Consider the following 17,692-nt stretch of genomic DNA (forward strand, 5'->3'; position numbering starts at 1 on the left):
TTTGTTTTGTTGTTGATTTTGAGGTCCACACTCCAGCACAGATGATGACGGTAATGCGCCTGGTTGAAAAAGTAACCCAACGAAGAAGACTGCTACGTCACGTGGTGCGGAAGTGAGCGTCTACATCTGAAAAACAATTTTCACATTGGGAGTTTTCTCACTTATTGCAGCTGTTTTGAGGATTTTATTGTTTTAAAACACCTGATAAACTTGTGGACTCCTCGTGTGAGTGTAGCCCCGTTGGCAGAGACGACATGTGACGGGACAGTTTGTGGAGGATTTAGCAGCAGCCAGTTGTGGGTCTTTGCTGTTGGGTACAGACTCGAGCTCTGCGTGTGTTATTATCTACAGCTAGCCTATTACTGTGCTTGTTATGAGCAGTGACAGATGTTTGTTTACCGGAGCTGTGGCACGAAAGGACAAACAGGTGGAGGTGTTAACAGTCGGTCTTATATAAGATGCTCGGTCGCTTGTTGTCGGTGTGGTTTTGGTCGGGATCAGCCCGCCGCGGCTTCTGCCTGGGAACATGTTCACTGGTAGCACTCATGCTGCTGGTCTACGCTGCAGGTATCCAGGCAAGTCTCAGCGTAGGTCCAGGTGGAGACTTCCCCAGGTTCAGAGGTGACTCTCCTTTGTGCCTTTTACATGCAAATCTGATCTTCATTGTGAGTGAAACCAGATCGCATTAACACATCATGCACCCTCTCCTCTCCTCTCCTCTCCTCTCCTCTCCTCTCCTCTCCTCTCCTCTCCTCTCCATCTGCTCAGACCTGTTCCTGAACTCCCTCAGCCACGACGACCTGCTCTCTCTGCTGCTCAGCGCTGCTCTGCTGCTGCTGCTCGGCCCGTGTCAGGAGCGTCGGTGGGGGACAGTGGCTTACCTGGCCCTCTCCATCCTGACAATGGCCCTGCTACCTATGCTGTACACCCTGGTCCTCTTTATAGGCAGCGGGGAGGCCAGCCGTATCTGCGGGTACTCGGCCGTGCTGCTGGCGCTGTTCACGGCGCAGTGTCGTCAGGTGACCCAGAGGAGGGTGCTGAGGTGTCTGCCGGTCTGGTTTCTCCCCTGGCTCTTCCTGCTGACTGGCTTGCTCCTGCTGCCGGGGACACCTGCCCTGCTTCACTTCTGTGCAATATGCGTTGGACACAACTGTATCCTTTCCCCCTCAGGCTGCACTTAACCTTTACTAATGCACATGTGAGATGTTTTTTGGCTCTCCCAATGGATGCATTAAAGCATCTGCACATGTGCCTATTCAATTAACTCCATAAAGTGAGATAATGTATTACTTAATCAGTTATTGGTGCGGATGGAGGACATCCTGTTATTTCTACCAATATACTCCATATACACCAACCTAATGTGTTGATTCCACCTCTGTTTCTTGCTGTTCAAGCCTTTTGATGAAATTATAAATTGGCTCCTCATTTTTAATTTGCAATCTATACTACCGGTATATACAGTGTATTATTTGCCACTCTATAATAAAGTTCATTTCCATGGCCGTTGTATAGGGGAGAAAAGTGATGAAAAAACCCAGTAGTCTAATCTGACTGAATTACTGTATTCTGCTTAGACCCTGACTGATACTCATGGTAATGCTGCATTAGCATCAAAACAAAGTAGGCTAAATAAAAAAAATAATACATACATAGTCTAAGAAAAAAAAGTGGAAAAGTCAGGGACCCACTTTGGTATTCTTTCAGGGGGCCCAGAATTCCTAGCAACGGCCCTGTTCATTTCCATATGTTTAACTCAGTTGGTTTCTATGAAGTCCTTTTTTCCCCACTTAATACACCTCTCAGATCGTCAGCCCTTCATTGGGACGTTACAGGAGCTGGAGGAGGCCAACGTCTTGGCTTTCATTCCTGATTGGGCGTATGTTCCCACCTCAGCGAGGTTCAGATTGCCCACCCACACTACCTCACAGAGGTGCGATTCATCTCATTCAATGCAAAACTCTCACTCAATGTCCACAGTGGCAGATTTTCTTTAATTTCAACTTCTATTTGTTGTCTCAGATTGAATTCACAGCCTCAGATGACGCCTGTGGATCAGTCAGCTACTCCCCCAACAAGGGGCCTTGATGCCCTGAACCACCACCCATGGATGGAGCCATTGCCTGCCTGGATTATGGAGCAATCTGCTGCACTGTCTGAGGCAGAGGTGTTGGAGGAGCAGATGCTAAAGGCAGGGATACTGGCCTCATTACAGGACGCTCCTGATGACCCTGATACAAAAGTAGAAGTTCCTAAATCATCCGTTTCCTCATTGCGGTTAGTAATGATTTTATGTCACCATGTTGCATTTCCTGTGAATCTGTGCTGCTCTTTGTTTTTCTTGAACATAACACAGGCCTCATTACATTTTGAAATGTGATTTCATCTAATCATTCACACGTGGCTAAAAGAAACATGTTTTCTTTCAGACTCCAGCAGCTGGAGAAGATGGGCTTCCCCACGGAGAAGGCTGTGGTGGCACTAGCAGCCTCCAAACAGCTAGATGGCGCCATCTCCCTGCTTATTGATGACAGTGTTGGCGAACAAGCTGTTGTGGTTTCAAAGGGGAAATGCCCTCAGCCACCTCAGAGCACCTAGATGACCTCACTGAGTCTGTACTAGACTTAAATAATGCTTGGGTTTTGCTGAGCTTCACTATTGTACTTTTTCCCTGTGGGCTGGATGTACTGAAATCTGCTCTGTAGATTCATGTACACTGGAGAGAGTGGATGTAATTTATTTACGTTGTGTTTTGTGTGAACGTTGTAGTAACAAATAGACAGGCGACATGTTATAAAAAACAATGAACATTATTTAATTACACCAATCATCTAGACAGGATTATCTTAACACAATAACACATTTGCAAGAAAAAAAGTTCAAAATATGAAATGGTTACACAACAGCATACAAAATAAACTACAGTTGATCATTTTAAATAGTTTCACAATAAGTTTGATATAAGATGAAAAAACAATCATCAAGTCTTTTCATCAGGACAGTTTAAGCAGTCTTAAGTTTACCAACACAGCAGTGGTAAAAACATATTCAAGTTCTGTTAACAGTTTTGCTATTTCCTGTGTGTGTGTGTCTTAAAGATCTGGAAATGGATAACCAAGTTTTTATTATAACATTTTTCTCCCAGAATGCAACACTGATATGCAGCCAAACCCAAATGCAAATGTTTACTTTTTTTTCTTTGCACAGATTAAATCTAAATATACTATTGTATATTAAATCACTTTATTGATGTGTTTTTAAAAGGGGGGGGGGCAGCTCACACCAGAAAACTACAAATCACTGTTAGCAACACATATCTCACTTAGTAGAGATGACTTCAATTTTTAGTGCACTACATTACATTGAGTTAAACAATATATAGACGTATAACAAAATTAATACTAGAAGAAGAGGTTTGTTTGTGTAATTGTGTCCTGCAGACTGTACATGCTCAATATACTTAAATAATGGAATCTCTTCAGATTGCAGTTACATTGTGAAAGGAATACAAAGTCAAATCCAGTCTCTTTTCTCACACCTGATTTCTCCTTCAATTGATTACTCTAAATGACCCTTATTGTCCAGAATTGCTCGTAGTTCTAGGAGCGCAACAGAAGTTTCAGATTTTCCTTTTCTTTTTCAGACATAATCAGAGGCTTTAGTTATGTAGCCAAAGAAAATGAGACACAGAAGAAGCTGTTGGGTGAGTTATGTTGAGTTAAGTGTTTGGTTATGGCAGTGGGTGGGGGTCAAACTAGTTCTCAGGTTCCCGATGGAGGAGGAACATTGTGGAGTATCAGTGGAGTTTCCCTGAGGTGTCCCCCATCCTAAATCTGACAGTAAAGCCCAGAGAAGGAATCAGATAAGGTCTAAATCTGTTGAGTGGCGATGAGACCTATCGGAGGGGGGAGTCAACCCAGCCTGTGATCCTCAGGGTGAGCAGGGGGAGCTACTTCCCTCGGACCTTGGTGTCGGAGGACAGAGGAGAAGCAAGTCGATATGGAAGCGCACCTGCTCGCTTATCTCTGTAGAAACTAGGGGAGGCTGTGCCAAACGGTCCATCCCCAGACCCTAGATCAGGCTCTGTTGAAAAAAGACAGCAGTTGGAACGGGGCCTCCCTGTCCACCGATGAGTGTGGACGTGCACTCACTATATATTCCATTATAGTTTTTAGGAGATTTAGCTAATGATAACTCAAACTATTTATTTATATTAGTGACAGACATCGTGTCTTCTGGCTCTGTGCTCCTAATCCAAGTCTACTCTGATGCAGCCATGTCGTGAGTGGGGAGTTCTTACTTTGCTTTGACACCAGTCGCCCAGTTTTTCTTTTAATTACAATGATTAGTCAGCTAACGATAGTGAGAATGTTCAAATTGATTATTGTGTCTGTCCAAATCCCAAAGTACAATACAAAACAGTAAATATTGGAGAAGCAATTCACTTGATAAATTACTTTTTACAATTACAGTTATCAATTAACAAAATTGCAGTTGCTTCATTTTTTTTAATCATTTGACAGATTATTATATTGATTAATTACTACAGCACTACTGGCTTGAATACTACTTACACATTAATTTAGATCTCAACAATATAAAGCCACTGAAAAGATGGTTTGAAATCTTAACATTCATGACGATACAATCACAGGTAAAATTTAAAAAAATTATATTAGGCATTACATATTTAGTGATTTGAGTTTTTGACACTAAAAAAACCTCCACTACTCTTCAGCACGTCTGTTTGGGCGTGGACTGATCAGATTTGAGTCAGATGAGTCACCTGATTTTGATATGAAATCCTAATTTGGTTTGATCAGAGGTATCTCATACCATCATATGAGCCCCATCCACTTTTAACTCATGAGAAGAGCACAGAAAAATGTACAAACATGGAAATAGATAAAATCTTCAAACTTTGGCACAAGGGCTGTTCATGTAGGACCACACCTCTCTTAGTAAGAAGCTGATTGGTAAAATATTTAAGTTGTCTACATTGCCATCATCACAACAAAAAGAAAAAAAAAAGTCACACATAAGATTATGTTTCTAAAAGACAATTACTTTTCAATAACTTGATCAACATTCAACATTTCTGTAACAAGAGGTAATCAGAAATGTTATCCCTATATTTCAACATTTTCTAGATCTCGTCAAAATTGGTCAGTGAGGGCCGGCAGAGCTGTGGGTGGGGGTGTCTCAGCATTACCTGGCCAGATGATAGCCTCCAGCAGTGTCACCCTGCGAGCCAGAAGCTCAAGGTCTGCCTGCAAGTCGTGGAACATCTGCAAGCTAAGGTCCTATCAGAGAGCAGTGACAGGGGGGGGGGGGGGGACTGTGTGAGGGGGGTGGAAACACCAGCCCGAGTCCTGGGGCTGCTCGCGACTGTTCCCAGTCCCTGTCTCCGCTGTGAGGTACAGTGGGAGTTTGCGTCCCTCCCCCCCTCACCTTTGACCCCTGCCTAAAGCTGACCCTGCCTCAGGCCTCCTACTCACCATGAATACCGATCATAGTCTCAAGGATTAAAACCCTCTCGGCTAAGATCTTCAGCGCCTCTCTGATCTGATGTATGCCGTCCCCCTGTGAAGATAGATACAGCCGTCAAGGTAAGGAGCACAAGCCAAAGAACTGCTCGCCAAGATGCAAGTCATTTCTCTCAATACGGTTCAGCAGTTAGAAGGTTAAAACAGTCCACATATCTGCCCAGCACTCTCAGACATCATCTGGTCCCTGTTTTTCTCTGTATCTCCCTCATTCTCTGGCCATGCTGCTGTATGAAGTCAGTCTCTGCCATGCCGGGCTGGGCAGCATCTGCATCAGCATGCACGACATTACAGACCAGCCTCACGACGGTGACATAACACAGCTGAATTAACACTCTCTAGATTTAATCATGCCGTCTGCATTCCTTTTTGCTGGGTAGCTGTTAAGCCAGGCAAATATTTTCAGCACCACAGAGTTCATTCTTCACGCTGTGGTAACAAAAGATATCCAACCTAATCTGACAGAATAAGAAGTAGAGTATAGATTTACAGTGAAATCTGAAATCTGCTTTGTCATTGTCCTGACTACATAAATCACACCTTGAAAAACAAAGACAAAATAGTAGAACAAATGAAGTAAAGCAGACAGAGGCAGCTGAAAGCATCATCATAACAAGATATGCCATGCAGACGATAGTTGAAGCTTTTGGTGCCCGGGTGAATGATTCACACTACAAAGTGCTGGGATTAGTAAAACAAACTGAGAACATACTTCATGTCTTGAGAAAAAAGGCAAAGTTTCACTGAGTCATACATTGCTGATTATATTTTAATTTTAGGCTTTAGGGGATGACAATGTCAGTTGGTTGTTCATGCATCACTTTGGTTCAGACTGAAACATCTCAGCAACTTTAGGATGGATGCTCGGTGAGACATTCATGATGAATCCTGATCATTTTCACCTCAGGATGAATTGTAATACTGTGACCCTCCTACTTTTCTTTTCTTTTTTTATCAGGGAGAAACATACAAAGTCATTTCAGTACCGTTACACTCATACAGAGCAAAACAAAAACATGTATTTGGACAATTGTGTTAACATATTCTCCAAGCTATTACTCTCCCTTTCATTTTACAATGTTTTAAATAAGAACATTTGAACAAAAGAAGTCACATTTACTCATTTTTCAATCAAGATTAATAGACTGGTACTTCAAGCCATGTAATAGAGGTACTTTAAGCAGTTCAGGTCTCTGTGATCTTATATATCTGATCCACTTGGACCACCAACTCTTAAATTTCTCCGAATCCAATTTTAGAGCGAATGTCAGTCTCTCCATGATGTAGATTTCGTGAACAGTCCCTTGCCAGTAACCCTCCTACTTTTCATCTCACACCATGATGAGTTTATTACCAAAAAACCTACAACAACACTGCTAAAAGAAATGCCATCCCCTTTGTAGAATTTAGAGCTACTTTGCCTTATTTCTATTTCAACAGCACAATGTTAATTTATTCATTAGACTCAATTTGAAGTTGATTTTCACATCCAGAAAAGAAAGTTTGTGTGGTGCAGCACCTAAAGATGAAATCATGCAAGGTTGCAAAGTGGAATAAAAGAGGATAGCTGTATCCACTCCACTCACATCAGAGCACAACACCTCTAAGCCCAACAGGACCCACCACTGACACATATGGAGTGATTTGGCATATACATTTCACTCATTTTCTCTGTGGTTCTTTGAAATATTTTGAAATGATTTGACGATTATAAATTTAGCAAAAAAGATTTTACTAATTATACATTCTTTCAGTACCAGAACTGGTGCATGGTGTTGTTACAGGGTTGATCGTTTGTATTTTGTATATTCATATGTATATGCCAAAATCAGATGCTGAAAAGGTGACTGTGAAAGGTAGCCATGGGGACAGTAGCTTGCAGAGGGAGTCAGACAGCTTTAGGGTCAAAAGGACAGTGTCGTGACAGGGGACAGCAGTCCAGAGCACACCCCAAGGACCGACAAAAACAAAAACACATTAACGCTGAAAGATTTCACACAAACAAAATCAGACAGATTAACAGCTAAAACCATAATACACTCAAACACAGAAAACAATGTATAACAGATACTATGACTACTATCAACAGGTAGAAAAGCATGGACTGGAGAGAAACCATAATAAGATGTACTACGTCATGGTTAGACTTCATTTCGGTCACTGAATAAATTAATTACATTGCAAAGTGAACAAATGATGACATAAATAAAAAATATCTTACATTTAGATTGCTCTTGTAAAATGAGGAAGAGGTAAAAGAAAAGTAAGGGTTAGACACGCACAGAAAGAACATTTAATGCTCAACAAAGAAATCTTAAAACATTTTCATGAACTTTTTTTCTAACTACCCCTCCTGTCCAGACCCTGCATCTCCATGTAAATTGTGAATTACCACCAAGTACGTTCTTACCGGCAAACCCTTCTCTCCTGGCTCTCCCTTTGGACCTGGTGTTCCCTGTGAAAAGATATTAACAAAATGAGTAAAAATTCATTGAGCACAGTGCAGCAGTTTAGCTCAACAGAAAGAGCTCATTCTCTCCGAGACTGTGTTGTCACTAGTCAGTGCCGCTGGATAGTGTAGTTTACAGAAATATAACTAGCTATGACATGTGTTGATGTTTCCCCCCACACATTCGTTTACTCAGGCCATATTCTTTAAGGCAGCTGGGTGAAGGAGTCTTACCGGTTCCCCTCTGAAGCCCCTCTCTCCTGGGTAACCAAGTGGACCCTGGAAAACCAAAGGTATGTCTCAAAGAGTTTTGTTTAAGGATGTACAGTAAAATGAAGAAAACCTACTGAATACTGATGTACTCACTCTCTCCCCACGCTCTCCCTTTGGCCCCACAGGGCCCTGTGTTCCAGGAGATCCAGGTTTTCCCTGCATTGAGTTGGGGAGGAAATTCAAAATATAAAATTTGTAAGGCCACAAATCTGACTGTGCTAAACTCAGAAAGTAACTTCTATGCACCACTGTGCTGTGAGCAAACTTACATTACTTCCTGCTGGGCCAGGTGGTCCAACTGGGCCCTTTGGACCTGGTGGACCTGCAAAAGAGATAAAAAAGGTTGTTGGTAGCACAATGTGTCTTCACCTGCTGTGAGGAGGTGGAGCTGGACATTCAGCTCGGGTAAAGAATAAGCACATTTGTGTACAAAATGACAAAAACTAAACCTAGAGCTTTAAAGCTCTAGGTTTAGCTTCTATTCAATTGGAGACCAAAAAACATCAGATTAGGAAAGTTGAATGGAAAAGAGTACTGGAAAAACAGTATAGAGTAGACAAACAAAGCTAGACTGAGCGAAAGCATTTTCATTATTAGAATCTTCGAGTCTATGAAGAAAGGTTTGTCAGACACAACACAAACATCCTGTGTGCAGGAAGGGACAAACACAATAAAAAGACTGATAAACACTCACCGACAGGCCCAGGAGGACCCTGAGGTCCTGGAACAGGCGCCCCCCGTGAATCATGGAAAGTGTTGGTGTAAAAGAGGTCTTTTCCACGGGCTGGGGTTAAAACAAAATGCATGTTTGATGGGATGGAGAAGCGTGTCTTTTTTTTCTTTCTTTTTTACAAATGGATAGAATTTCTAGTAATTCTGTGATAATTATCAATGGTGCTGCTTCAGTGACATGAAAATCCTCATTCTCCAAACAAACTTTCAAATACTGTACAAGATTTGTATTCTCGTGTTAGTCACTTCTTGTTGATTTGTATGTTGTCAAAGAGAAAGTGCCTAACCCAATAAGCAAACAAGAAGAAACATATTTATAATAAAATATGAACAACTGAAGATGACTTCTTTCCATTCAGAGCCTGCTCATGTCATAACCTTTGCTTTGCTGATGCTGCAAGTCAGGGCTTCTTTCACTTATTAGACTTAGCTCGTCCTCTAGAGGGCACTATCTTCCAACAAATACTCAAACTAATGACTTTGGCAGTGAAGTAAACTACACTAAAATTGATTCAAAAGCAATGTCCGCAGTGGATCAGAATAACATATTTTAGACATATAACATATAGAACGTAATGTTGCATAGAGCCAAGGTAACGCTTCATATCCAGTGTGTATCAACACAACTTCACAAGTCTGCGGAGAAATGACAAGAGGAAGAGGGTGGTGAATGTGTGAGCCATAAAGGAAGTGTGAGGTCATTGGGTCATTTTATACTGACAGGAAACACAGATCTAATCACAGTATGAGACTTCAGGAGATACAGAGGGAGGAGGAGGACGAGGGGGGAGCCGACGGAGAGGATGATAGCCAGAAACATCCTCCAGCTGCCAGAACGCAGCACACCACTAACGGATCGGTCCAGAGGTGACATCCAAACCTGGGCCACTCTCTCCGTGCCTGTGTTTATTTCTACACACTGTCTTTATTCCCTGCTAAGTACACGATGTGATCTGTGGCTTAATGTGACGTGAAAACATGTGGGGGGGCCACTCAGAAACACTGCAATCACGCTTTTTAAACAACTCAACAGTCCTCCTCTTCACTGCTTACAGATCTGGCTGCTGCCGGTCGAGGGACCCTCTCCTGTTCTTCGGAAAGGGAATTCCAACCTCCTGATGCAGACGTAAAAGCCAAATAATCCAGTGTTTTCCAAAGGAAGCTCGGCACAGGACCCTCCTCCGCCACCACCCCCTCCCCTCTCTCCGACCGCGTATGCTCCCTGCTGTTACTTTGATGTGAAAGAAATGGCTCACACAGTCTCGGAAATCATCATGCCAACCTCAATGTAGCCACAGCTTTCTCCACACAGGAACCCAAAGCTTACAAACCTGTGTGCTGCATACTTTGTTTTACCACTGAATCCACATATAAAAGCCACCGATGCGTTGACCTTGAATGAGCCAGTGCAGGCCCCCATCTGTCTCTCACTCTCCCTTTCAGCTGTCTCAGCGGGCCTACATCTGGAAGTTGTTGAGTGACATCAGTGGTGGACAGGTTCTCATCCCAGCATGTGAAGTCTGCGTCAATCTCAGGCCGTCTCTGCCCCCATTTAATACTCTTTGATTCTGTTCTACTTGGCTGGTAGACAACACGGAGCAAGTAGCAGTTAAAGGATTACCGCCATCCTGTCTGTTTCTAATTCTCCTTGATTCTTTTGTTTAGCATTATTCCCTCAAACTAGCGAGAGCTCTCACGCAGCAAGAGAGAACATGTTGGTAGGGCTGCTAAAGATGCATGAATATCAGCAGTCTGAAGTGTCTAGTGTAAACCTGCGTCATTCTGCCCGAGAACAAAGGCTTTGATTGATTTTGTGTACATCTACTCGTGTTGGCTTTGTGGTAAACGGATTTTGTTTAGAGCATGGGGTCACAATGTCTGTTCTGGCCCAGGAAGAAACTGCTACATGCATGGCGGAGGTGGTGAAGTGGTTGTCTGACATGGAAATACTCTCCATCTGGATTTTTGACCTTTGGGACAGGTCCAGATCCATAAAGACAAAGTGTGAGAATTCATAAGCTGCGCCACAGAGGTCATCCAGTTTTCACAAAGCCACAGAAGGAAAAAAATGACATATGGAATATGGAATGACAAAAAATTAAACATTGCAAATAAAAGAGGAGTGCACCGATTTTACATATCTTATCAAAGACTGCTTAAAGGTCTTAGGGAATACTAAAATATCTATGAAGACTTTCACTTCATCCACTGAAGTCTGAGTTGGTTTGGTCTGACGACTCATTGTATGAAAATGAAAAAAAGCTGGGGATGTGGAGTTTGAGAGAAGTGAGCTTACCAGACTTCTGTAGTTCGCTCCTCGTCTCGGCTTGAGGTTACTCATATAACAAACCCACATCTCTGACCATAGTCACAGCAGTTTGTGTTGTGAGTAAATTAAAAGCCAGTTTTTGATCGGGAGGAAGAATGTATGGACTGATAATGTCTCTTACTTTTAACTGTAACTTTCAGCTTTAAACTCTGTGAATGTGTGACTGTGTGAAGCCTGTTAGTGGTCCAGTGTCTTACTGTGGTCTGGTTCTGGGATGTGGGCACTGGCTGGTGCTGGAGGCCCCGGGGGCCCAGGCGGGCCGGGCAGACCCCTCTCTCCTGGGAGTCCTGGTGGACCACGGGGGCCTGAGAGGAGGGATGACAGAAACATTACTGTGCTGATAGACACAATGTAGCCACTGCAGAGTTCTGTCAAAGACAAATGTGATACTGAAGTATCTTTCGGAGAGAAAAAGCACAGTGGTTGACTGGTGGTGATAAATGGCTGTGGGTCATGAGATGATAGGAGTATTAACACTGACAAAGACCAGAGAGGAAATAGATTAGATAAAGTGTTGGATGATACATCATAATTGCGTCTGGCAGGTGTGTCCCTGCATATGTGCACATGTGTTTTCTCTGTAATTAAGAGGAAGACAGTCTTTAAAAAGGCGCGTGCTGGGAACCTAATCAGGAACACAGGAAAACTCAAATAAACATCATTAAACTTTGCAAAGTTTTACTGGCACTGGTTCATATGAATTAAATCTTCACCACAAGCTTTTGTACATGTGTGGGAACCAGTGACAGCCCATAGGCAGTCTGTGTGGGCTGCTCAGTAATACTGTTCCTCCACCTCCCCCAGCCATTTTTTTTAAAGGTGGGAAAAAAATTCACCAGCACAGCTACACCTGACCTCATTGTTTGGACCCTCCTGAGGTAATGTTGCCCTCTAAACGCCACCTTTTGCCCTCTTACACACCCACACTCACCACCTTTCTGTTTATGTATGGATGCAACTGACAGTGACAGTCTCCTAATTACTGCCTTGTAAGGTAATGTTGTTACAGCTCTGATTTGACACCTCTGCGGGCTGTTTTAACTTAGCCTTTAGCAAACACTGCAGCATGACCGGCTGTGTTATGTCTGCCTCAGAGAGACTGTAAGCTACAGTCTGTGACACAGTGGCTCAAATGGCCAGTCAAAGTGGGTCATTAGACTCTATGTGACATATTTGGGAAAACAGTTTTCTTTATTTTCCTCAAAATAATGGTTCCCAAGGGCAGCTATGAGATGCGCCGTCAAAATATTTGTCACAGTCCGTAATACAACTCTTCTGTAACTTATCAGGACTCGTCACAATCAGTCCTCCCAACATCACAAGTTCATTTTACCGCTCCCTCCCATAACTCCTGGCTCAAAAACATATTTATCTACATTTTTGCCCGATACTGGACACTTTCCAAAACTGTGTTTATCTTTCTCTTTAAAATTAAAAAATCAGTTCAATGAGGAAAACATGGCTTTGGATGCAAGACACAGCACTGGCTTTGGGTACTCATGTAGTAATGGAGATCGAAAAAACAAAAACACCACGAGCATATGGAAATCATAAGGACCTGGGATTTGTGTATGTATAGCTCATGTTCATTTCAGATTGAAGTCACGTGGCGCGTCTCAGAAAGTGGGTTTCCAGTTTAACATTTGCTCTAAATTTCATCTACCCAGCAGCAGGCACAGAGTAGGGGTCAGATGTTAGCCTGAGAGCAGAGGCACTCCCTTCATGATCCAGGGTATAGAAATAACAGCCTATAGCAAGAGCAGATGTTGTGACAAACTTACACCGCCATTTACTTTATTATCATTCAAGCTGCCCGTGGATTTACTTTTTTCCATCAGGTCATTTATTATTTGTACATAAGCAGCAAACTCTGAATACATAGAACAGATGTATGCCTCTGTTTCTGTTTTGGCTGGTGGCCGTGAGCAGCAGCACATGTTGGTGAGTTTAAATGTAGTCTGAAAACAAATGCTTTTGCTGCCCACTCATATACCACTTTTAGAAACATATGATTTTAAAAGCCAACCAACAAAATGCCCAAAGTCTATTAAGTTACCAGCTGGCCTCAGGCATCCGACTTTTACCGCTGGAGGGTCTGTGGGTTGACTGAGTTTTTTTTAAGAGAAAGACAAACACTCTTGGGGAGGACATCACTGGTCAGGCTTCTGAGGAAGAGTTTTTTTCCACTGTTTCCACAAATGTTTGGTCAACAGTATTGCATTTAATATGTCTTGTTCTAAGTGGATAGGCAACACCCTCCATCACTCACACAAAAAGAGATGCTTGTTGACAAACTGTGTCAACATCTGCTCAGAAATAGATAACAGTCTCTCTCTCTTTGCTCACAAGTGTTTGCATGTGTAGTTTTAGTCCTCTCTTACCTGCTGGTCCTAGGGATCCCCTCAATCCAGGGGTTCCAGATGGGCCCCTTGGACCGCCCTCTCCCCGAGGCCCACTGGGACCGGGCAGCCCCCGAGACCCTGCCTTCCCTAAGAGGAGGAAACAGTCATGAGTAATCATGAAGCCTTAACTGGTTTACATCTTAAATGGTTTTACACTGAGTGAAAGGCAACTATGATTACAATTTACCATCTCTGCCAGGAAGCCCATCTCTCCCCTTTTCACCCTGAGGACCTGTAATGAAAGCAGAGAGATGGCTTCATTGAGAGATGTAGCTCTGTGGACAAAATCTGGGCTGTAACCACATGTAGAAGAAACCCACTGAGGGATGAGGTGTAACTCTGAATTCTGTCCAAGTAAAAGAGTTCAAAGATTTGTCATTACCATGTTTATCAGGGCTGATTTAAATTTCTGTTCTGTTAATTAATAATTAACTTTGACTCAGCCAACAGATTTCAGACAATGACATCTGGTTGAATGATTTCACTTGTGACGTGCCTTAATTAGACCTCGGTGATGAGTTCCACACAGAGCTGTGGCTGCAGAGATGTTAGGACGGCTCTCAAAGCTTAGGGAAAACTCCACCAATTTTTTGAAATAAATTCTGTTTGTAGTTTTTGGAGACGACCACTACATGCGTGAAAAATTGTACGTGTATAAAACCTTTGTAGCTGAAGAGCAAACTCTATGAACTTTAATCAACTGCTTCAAGTGATGTCACTTGGGTCAGGTGAAAGTTTGAAAACGAAAAATATGAGGGGAGCATGCTCCTTATTTCTTCCTAATTTCTACGAGCATAACAAATCAACATGAGGAAGAAAAGAGCAAACGTATATGGTCATTTAAAAAAAATAATTAGAGAATCACAGAGTAAAATTGGTGGAGTAGCCTTATTTATAAAGGACTTACAAGAGTAAAGCAACATGTTGAGGCTGTAGTCCTCACTGCAGGCGTCCCCGGTTCGAATCCCGCATCGGACGGCCCTTTCCTGCATGTCATCCCCCCCCTCTCTGCCTCCCATTTCCTGTCTCTCTCTCGACTGTGCTATCAATTAAAGGCATTAAAAGCCCCAAAAAATACACTAAAAAAAGAAGAAACATGTGTCCAACACCCCACATCAGAACAAACAGCACAACAAAACGTACCACTATCGTAGTGCTGCTAAAAGAAAGGTAATGGAACCATTAAAATCCAAAGGGTTTATTTCTTTGAAATCATGAATAAAAAATGAAAATTTTATTGTGATTTGACCATTTGCTTATGTTGTCCTTTATCTTATGCTGAAGATAGCACTAGAGGAAAGAGTGCTCAAAGCGCAAAGGGTTTATCCTCTGGGTAGAATGAATGCGCTCAGTGAAGATTTTATTTAAAAATGGAACTTGTTATTCAGATTTTGGGACCATCCAGTGGTAACGTAAAAACTACACTGAACAGACAGAAAAAAGCACCACAAACTCTTGCAACACATACACAGCATCTGAATATTTCCTACTGTGTATGACACACTATGGTTACCTTCCACTATTTTATGTAGGGCTACTTAGTGTGTTGAAACACTAAAAGTCTGAATCTTATTCACTATTATTATATAGTGTGTCTGCAAAAACTCTCACAATAGAATATCCACACATCTGCTCTCTGTCACAAATTCAGTGCTTCACATTTTACAGATGCAAAGATGATTGTTGTGCAACTCTATAGCTGTCAGTTATAAGTCTCATTATAGAGTAACTTACTGTATGTTTGTGTGTGTGTTCTTTTAATATAAGGGGCAGTAAATGAATTTGGACACTCTCATAAACTGCTTCCCCTCTGAGTTTTCAGAGTTACTGTACATAGAGTCAGGATTATATAATCACAGAAAATGTCTTCACAAATTGGCAATATTTTGATTTGATGGTAGACTCTTCTCAAAGTGAAGCAGCGCTGATTAACTCTGTGTTTTTAGCTACAGCCAGTGCTGGGCTTCACGCCAGGGAAGAAGAGGACTTTCATGCTCTGAAGTGTTTGCTTTCCACACAGCCAAAGTGTGGGCAGGCACAGCACAGACAACTGAGCTCTCACTTTTTGTAAAGGAAATTAGTGTGTGCAGAGGGGGGGGAAGGATATGAGCAGAGGTGAGCAGGTAGAAGGGCAGATAAAGAGTTGCTGCTCATGAAGAAAAGCTGCAAGCAGTGATTTCTGACTCAATTACCAGAACACAAAACCCTGGACTCCCCTTCATGGAAATATGCAGATGTTTTTTTTTTGTATCCATCCAAGGCAGTGTGGTGTACCTACCTGCAGGTCCCTGCTCACCAGGAGCTCCCTGAGCGGGCACAGCCCCCATCAGTAACGAGGCGTCCGGGGCAGTTCCTCCTTTACCCTGAAGGTGGCGATGCGACATGGAGGCCGGGGCAGTGAGTAATTGGACCTGGTGGAGGAAGACATAAAACAAGTGTGGGTAGTTAAAAAAATATCCTTGTTTAATGGAGCCCTGGCTGTGGCTGAATGAATGACATCAGACATTAGCTTTTACCTTCGCCTCCAATGAGTTCAGCCTGTCGCTCAAAACCGTGATCCGACTGCAGTTGAAACAGCCTGACACAAAAACACAAAATTGGTTTAATTGCCTTCAGGAATCAGACACTTCAACATGTAGTAGGCTACACCTCTGTCATTGTGTTGTGCTGTGTTGGACAGTCAAAGCACACGGTATGTTCTCACTTGGGACTGACTCTCCTGTGCGTGCAGGCGGCCGCCGTAGCGTAGACGGTTTCCTTACTGCCTCCTGAGCCACGAGCTGGTTTCCTGATTCTGTAACAGAAAATAAAAAGACAGAAAACACGTCATTTCTGTGTCTTGGATTGGAACCTTGAAAAACACAATCTTTAGATTTAAACGCCTTTCTCCACTCATACGTAATCCCCCACCCAGAACTGTTCAGTTATTTGATGGCCAAATAACTATTTGTCCACCATCAGTTTAAGTGTTTTTGCAGCATGCCGCTGACATCAAAGCTGAAAGATTTAGAGCAGGAATCAAATCATTCTTCATACACAAGCCAAAGATTCTCTGGTTTCGCCCTCTCAAATGTAAGGGATTTCCTGCTCTTTTCTTTTTACATTAATGAAATCCTCATACATTTGTGTTCCAGACTGTTGGTCAGAGAAAACAAGGCATCTGAAGATAGCCACTCTGTTTCAGACAATCTATCAACAAGACAAATGATTGATGAACCAAGAAGACTTATCTGTAGATAAACTGACAATGAAAATAATTTCTAGTTGCAGCTGGGGCTAGTAGTATATCAACACATGAGAAATGTATGTTTATTTATGGAAGAGTTGAGGTGATATAAATAATCATCTGAAGCATTCTAGGAATTACAAGACCGACAAGTTGTCTTGGTCTGGACAGACAACAGAAAAACCACTAAATCTAAATGTCATAGGGAGGTTAGACAGACTGTGTTGTGGATTCTTTGAAGATGTTTCACCAGAAATCAGGTCCCTGCTATTTCTGTCAGTGGGTACAGTAGCTATCCTCCAGGTGAGATACTATTTAGCCATAAAGACAAACCAGCTTCGACTTATGCTTCTCTTACACTTCCAAGAAACAAACATTGTGGACGCTGCATCTTTGCCAAGTTTCTTCCCTTTTGCTTTCGTTTCTTTATGGAGAATTAAATTGCAAGCCCTGCCACTGCCAGAGAGGGCATGTAAAAGACAAACAATAGTTTTCTTGTGCAGAGAGAATGGGCAGTCTCGGCTCACATTATGTCTCGCATTCACTTTATTAAGTGTGGGAGTTTGTTTCCCTGGATTGTGGATGTTTTGAATGGGCAGACCTCGGTGGAAATGCTAGACTGACTTCTTTGTCTGGCCTGGCCTGGCTCTGCTTGGCCCAGGTGCTCCTGATACAAACAAGAGGCCGGGTTCAGCACCTCATTAGCCACCGGGACGCACGTCTTTCCATTCGGTG

General features: G+C 42.6%; 2 protein-coding genes across 2 annotated transcripts in view; one reads left to right on the forward strand and one right to left on the reverse strand.

The window, feature by feature from the left end:
* Positions 1–112: 112 nt before the first annotated feature.
* rhbdd3 (rhomboid domain containing 3) lies at positions 113–3,189 on the forward strand. Its single transcript, XM_083978422.1, has 5 exons — positions 113–621; positions 769–1,152; positions 1,807–1,933; positions 2,023–2,277; positions 2,430–3,189. Exons 1-5 carry the CDS (start codon positions 459–461, stop codon positions 2,596–2,598), a joined length of 1,098 nt encoding a protein of 365 aa, XP_083834548.1. The 5' UTR covers positions 113–458; the 3' UTR covers positions 2,599–3,189.
* Positions 3,190–3,949: 760 nt separating this feature from the next.
* Positions 3,950–17,692, reverse strand: part of emid1 (EMI domain containing 1) — a gene marked incomplete at both ends in the record, with an annotated part of 50,457 nt that continues 36,714 nt past the window's right edge. Inside the window, 13 exons of the mRNA XM_083979280.1 lie at positions 3,950–4,083; positions 5,213–5,303; positions 7,957–8,001; positions 8,230–8,274; positions 8,362–8,424; positions 8,538–8,590; positions 8,963–9,052; positions 11,527–11,634; positions 13,711–13,818; positions 13,919–13,963; positions 16,010–16,142; positions 16,248–16,309; positions 16,436–16,525. Coding sequence (XP_083835406.1) covers positions 3,950–4,083; positions 5,213–5,303; positions 7,957–8,001; positions 8,230–8,274; positions 8,362–8,424; positions 8,538–8,590; positions 8,963–9,052; positions 11,527–11,634; positions 13,711–13,818; positions 13,919–13,963; positions 16,010–16,142; positions 16,248–16,309; positions 16,436–16,525 — 1,067 coding nt within the window. The remainder of the gene's footprint in view (positions 4,084–5,212; positions 5,304–7,956; positions 8,002–8,229; positions 8,275–8,361; positions 8,425–8,537; positions 8,591–8,962; positions 9,053–11,526; positions 11,635–13,710; positions 13,819–13,918; positions 13,964–16,009; positions 16,143–16,247; positions 16,310–16,435; positions 16,526–17,692) is intronic.

Source organism: Trachurus trachurus (assembly GCF_905171665.1).
Source record: "Trachurus trachurus genome assembly, chromosome: 9".
NCBI lineage: Eukaryota > Metazoa > Chordata > Actinopteri > Carangiformes > Carangidae > Trachurus > Trachurus trachurus.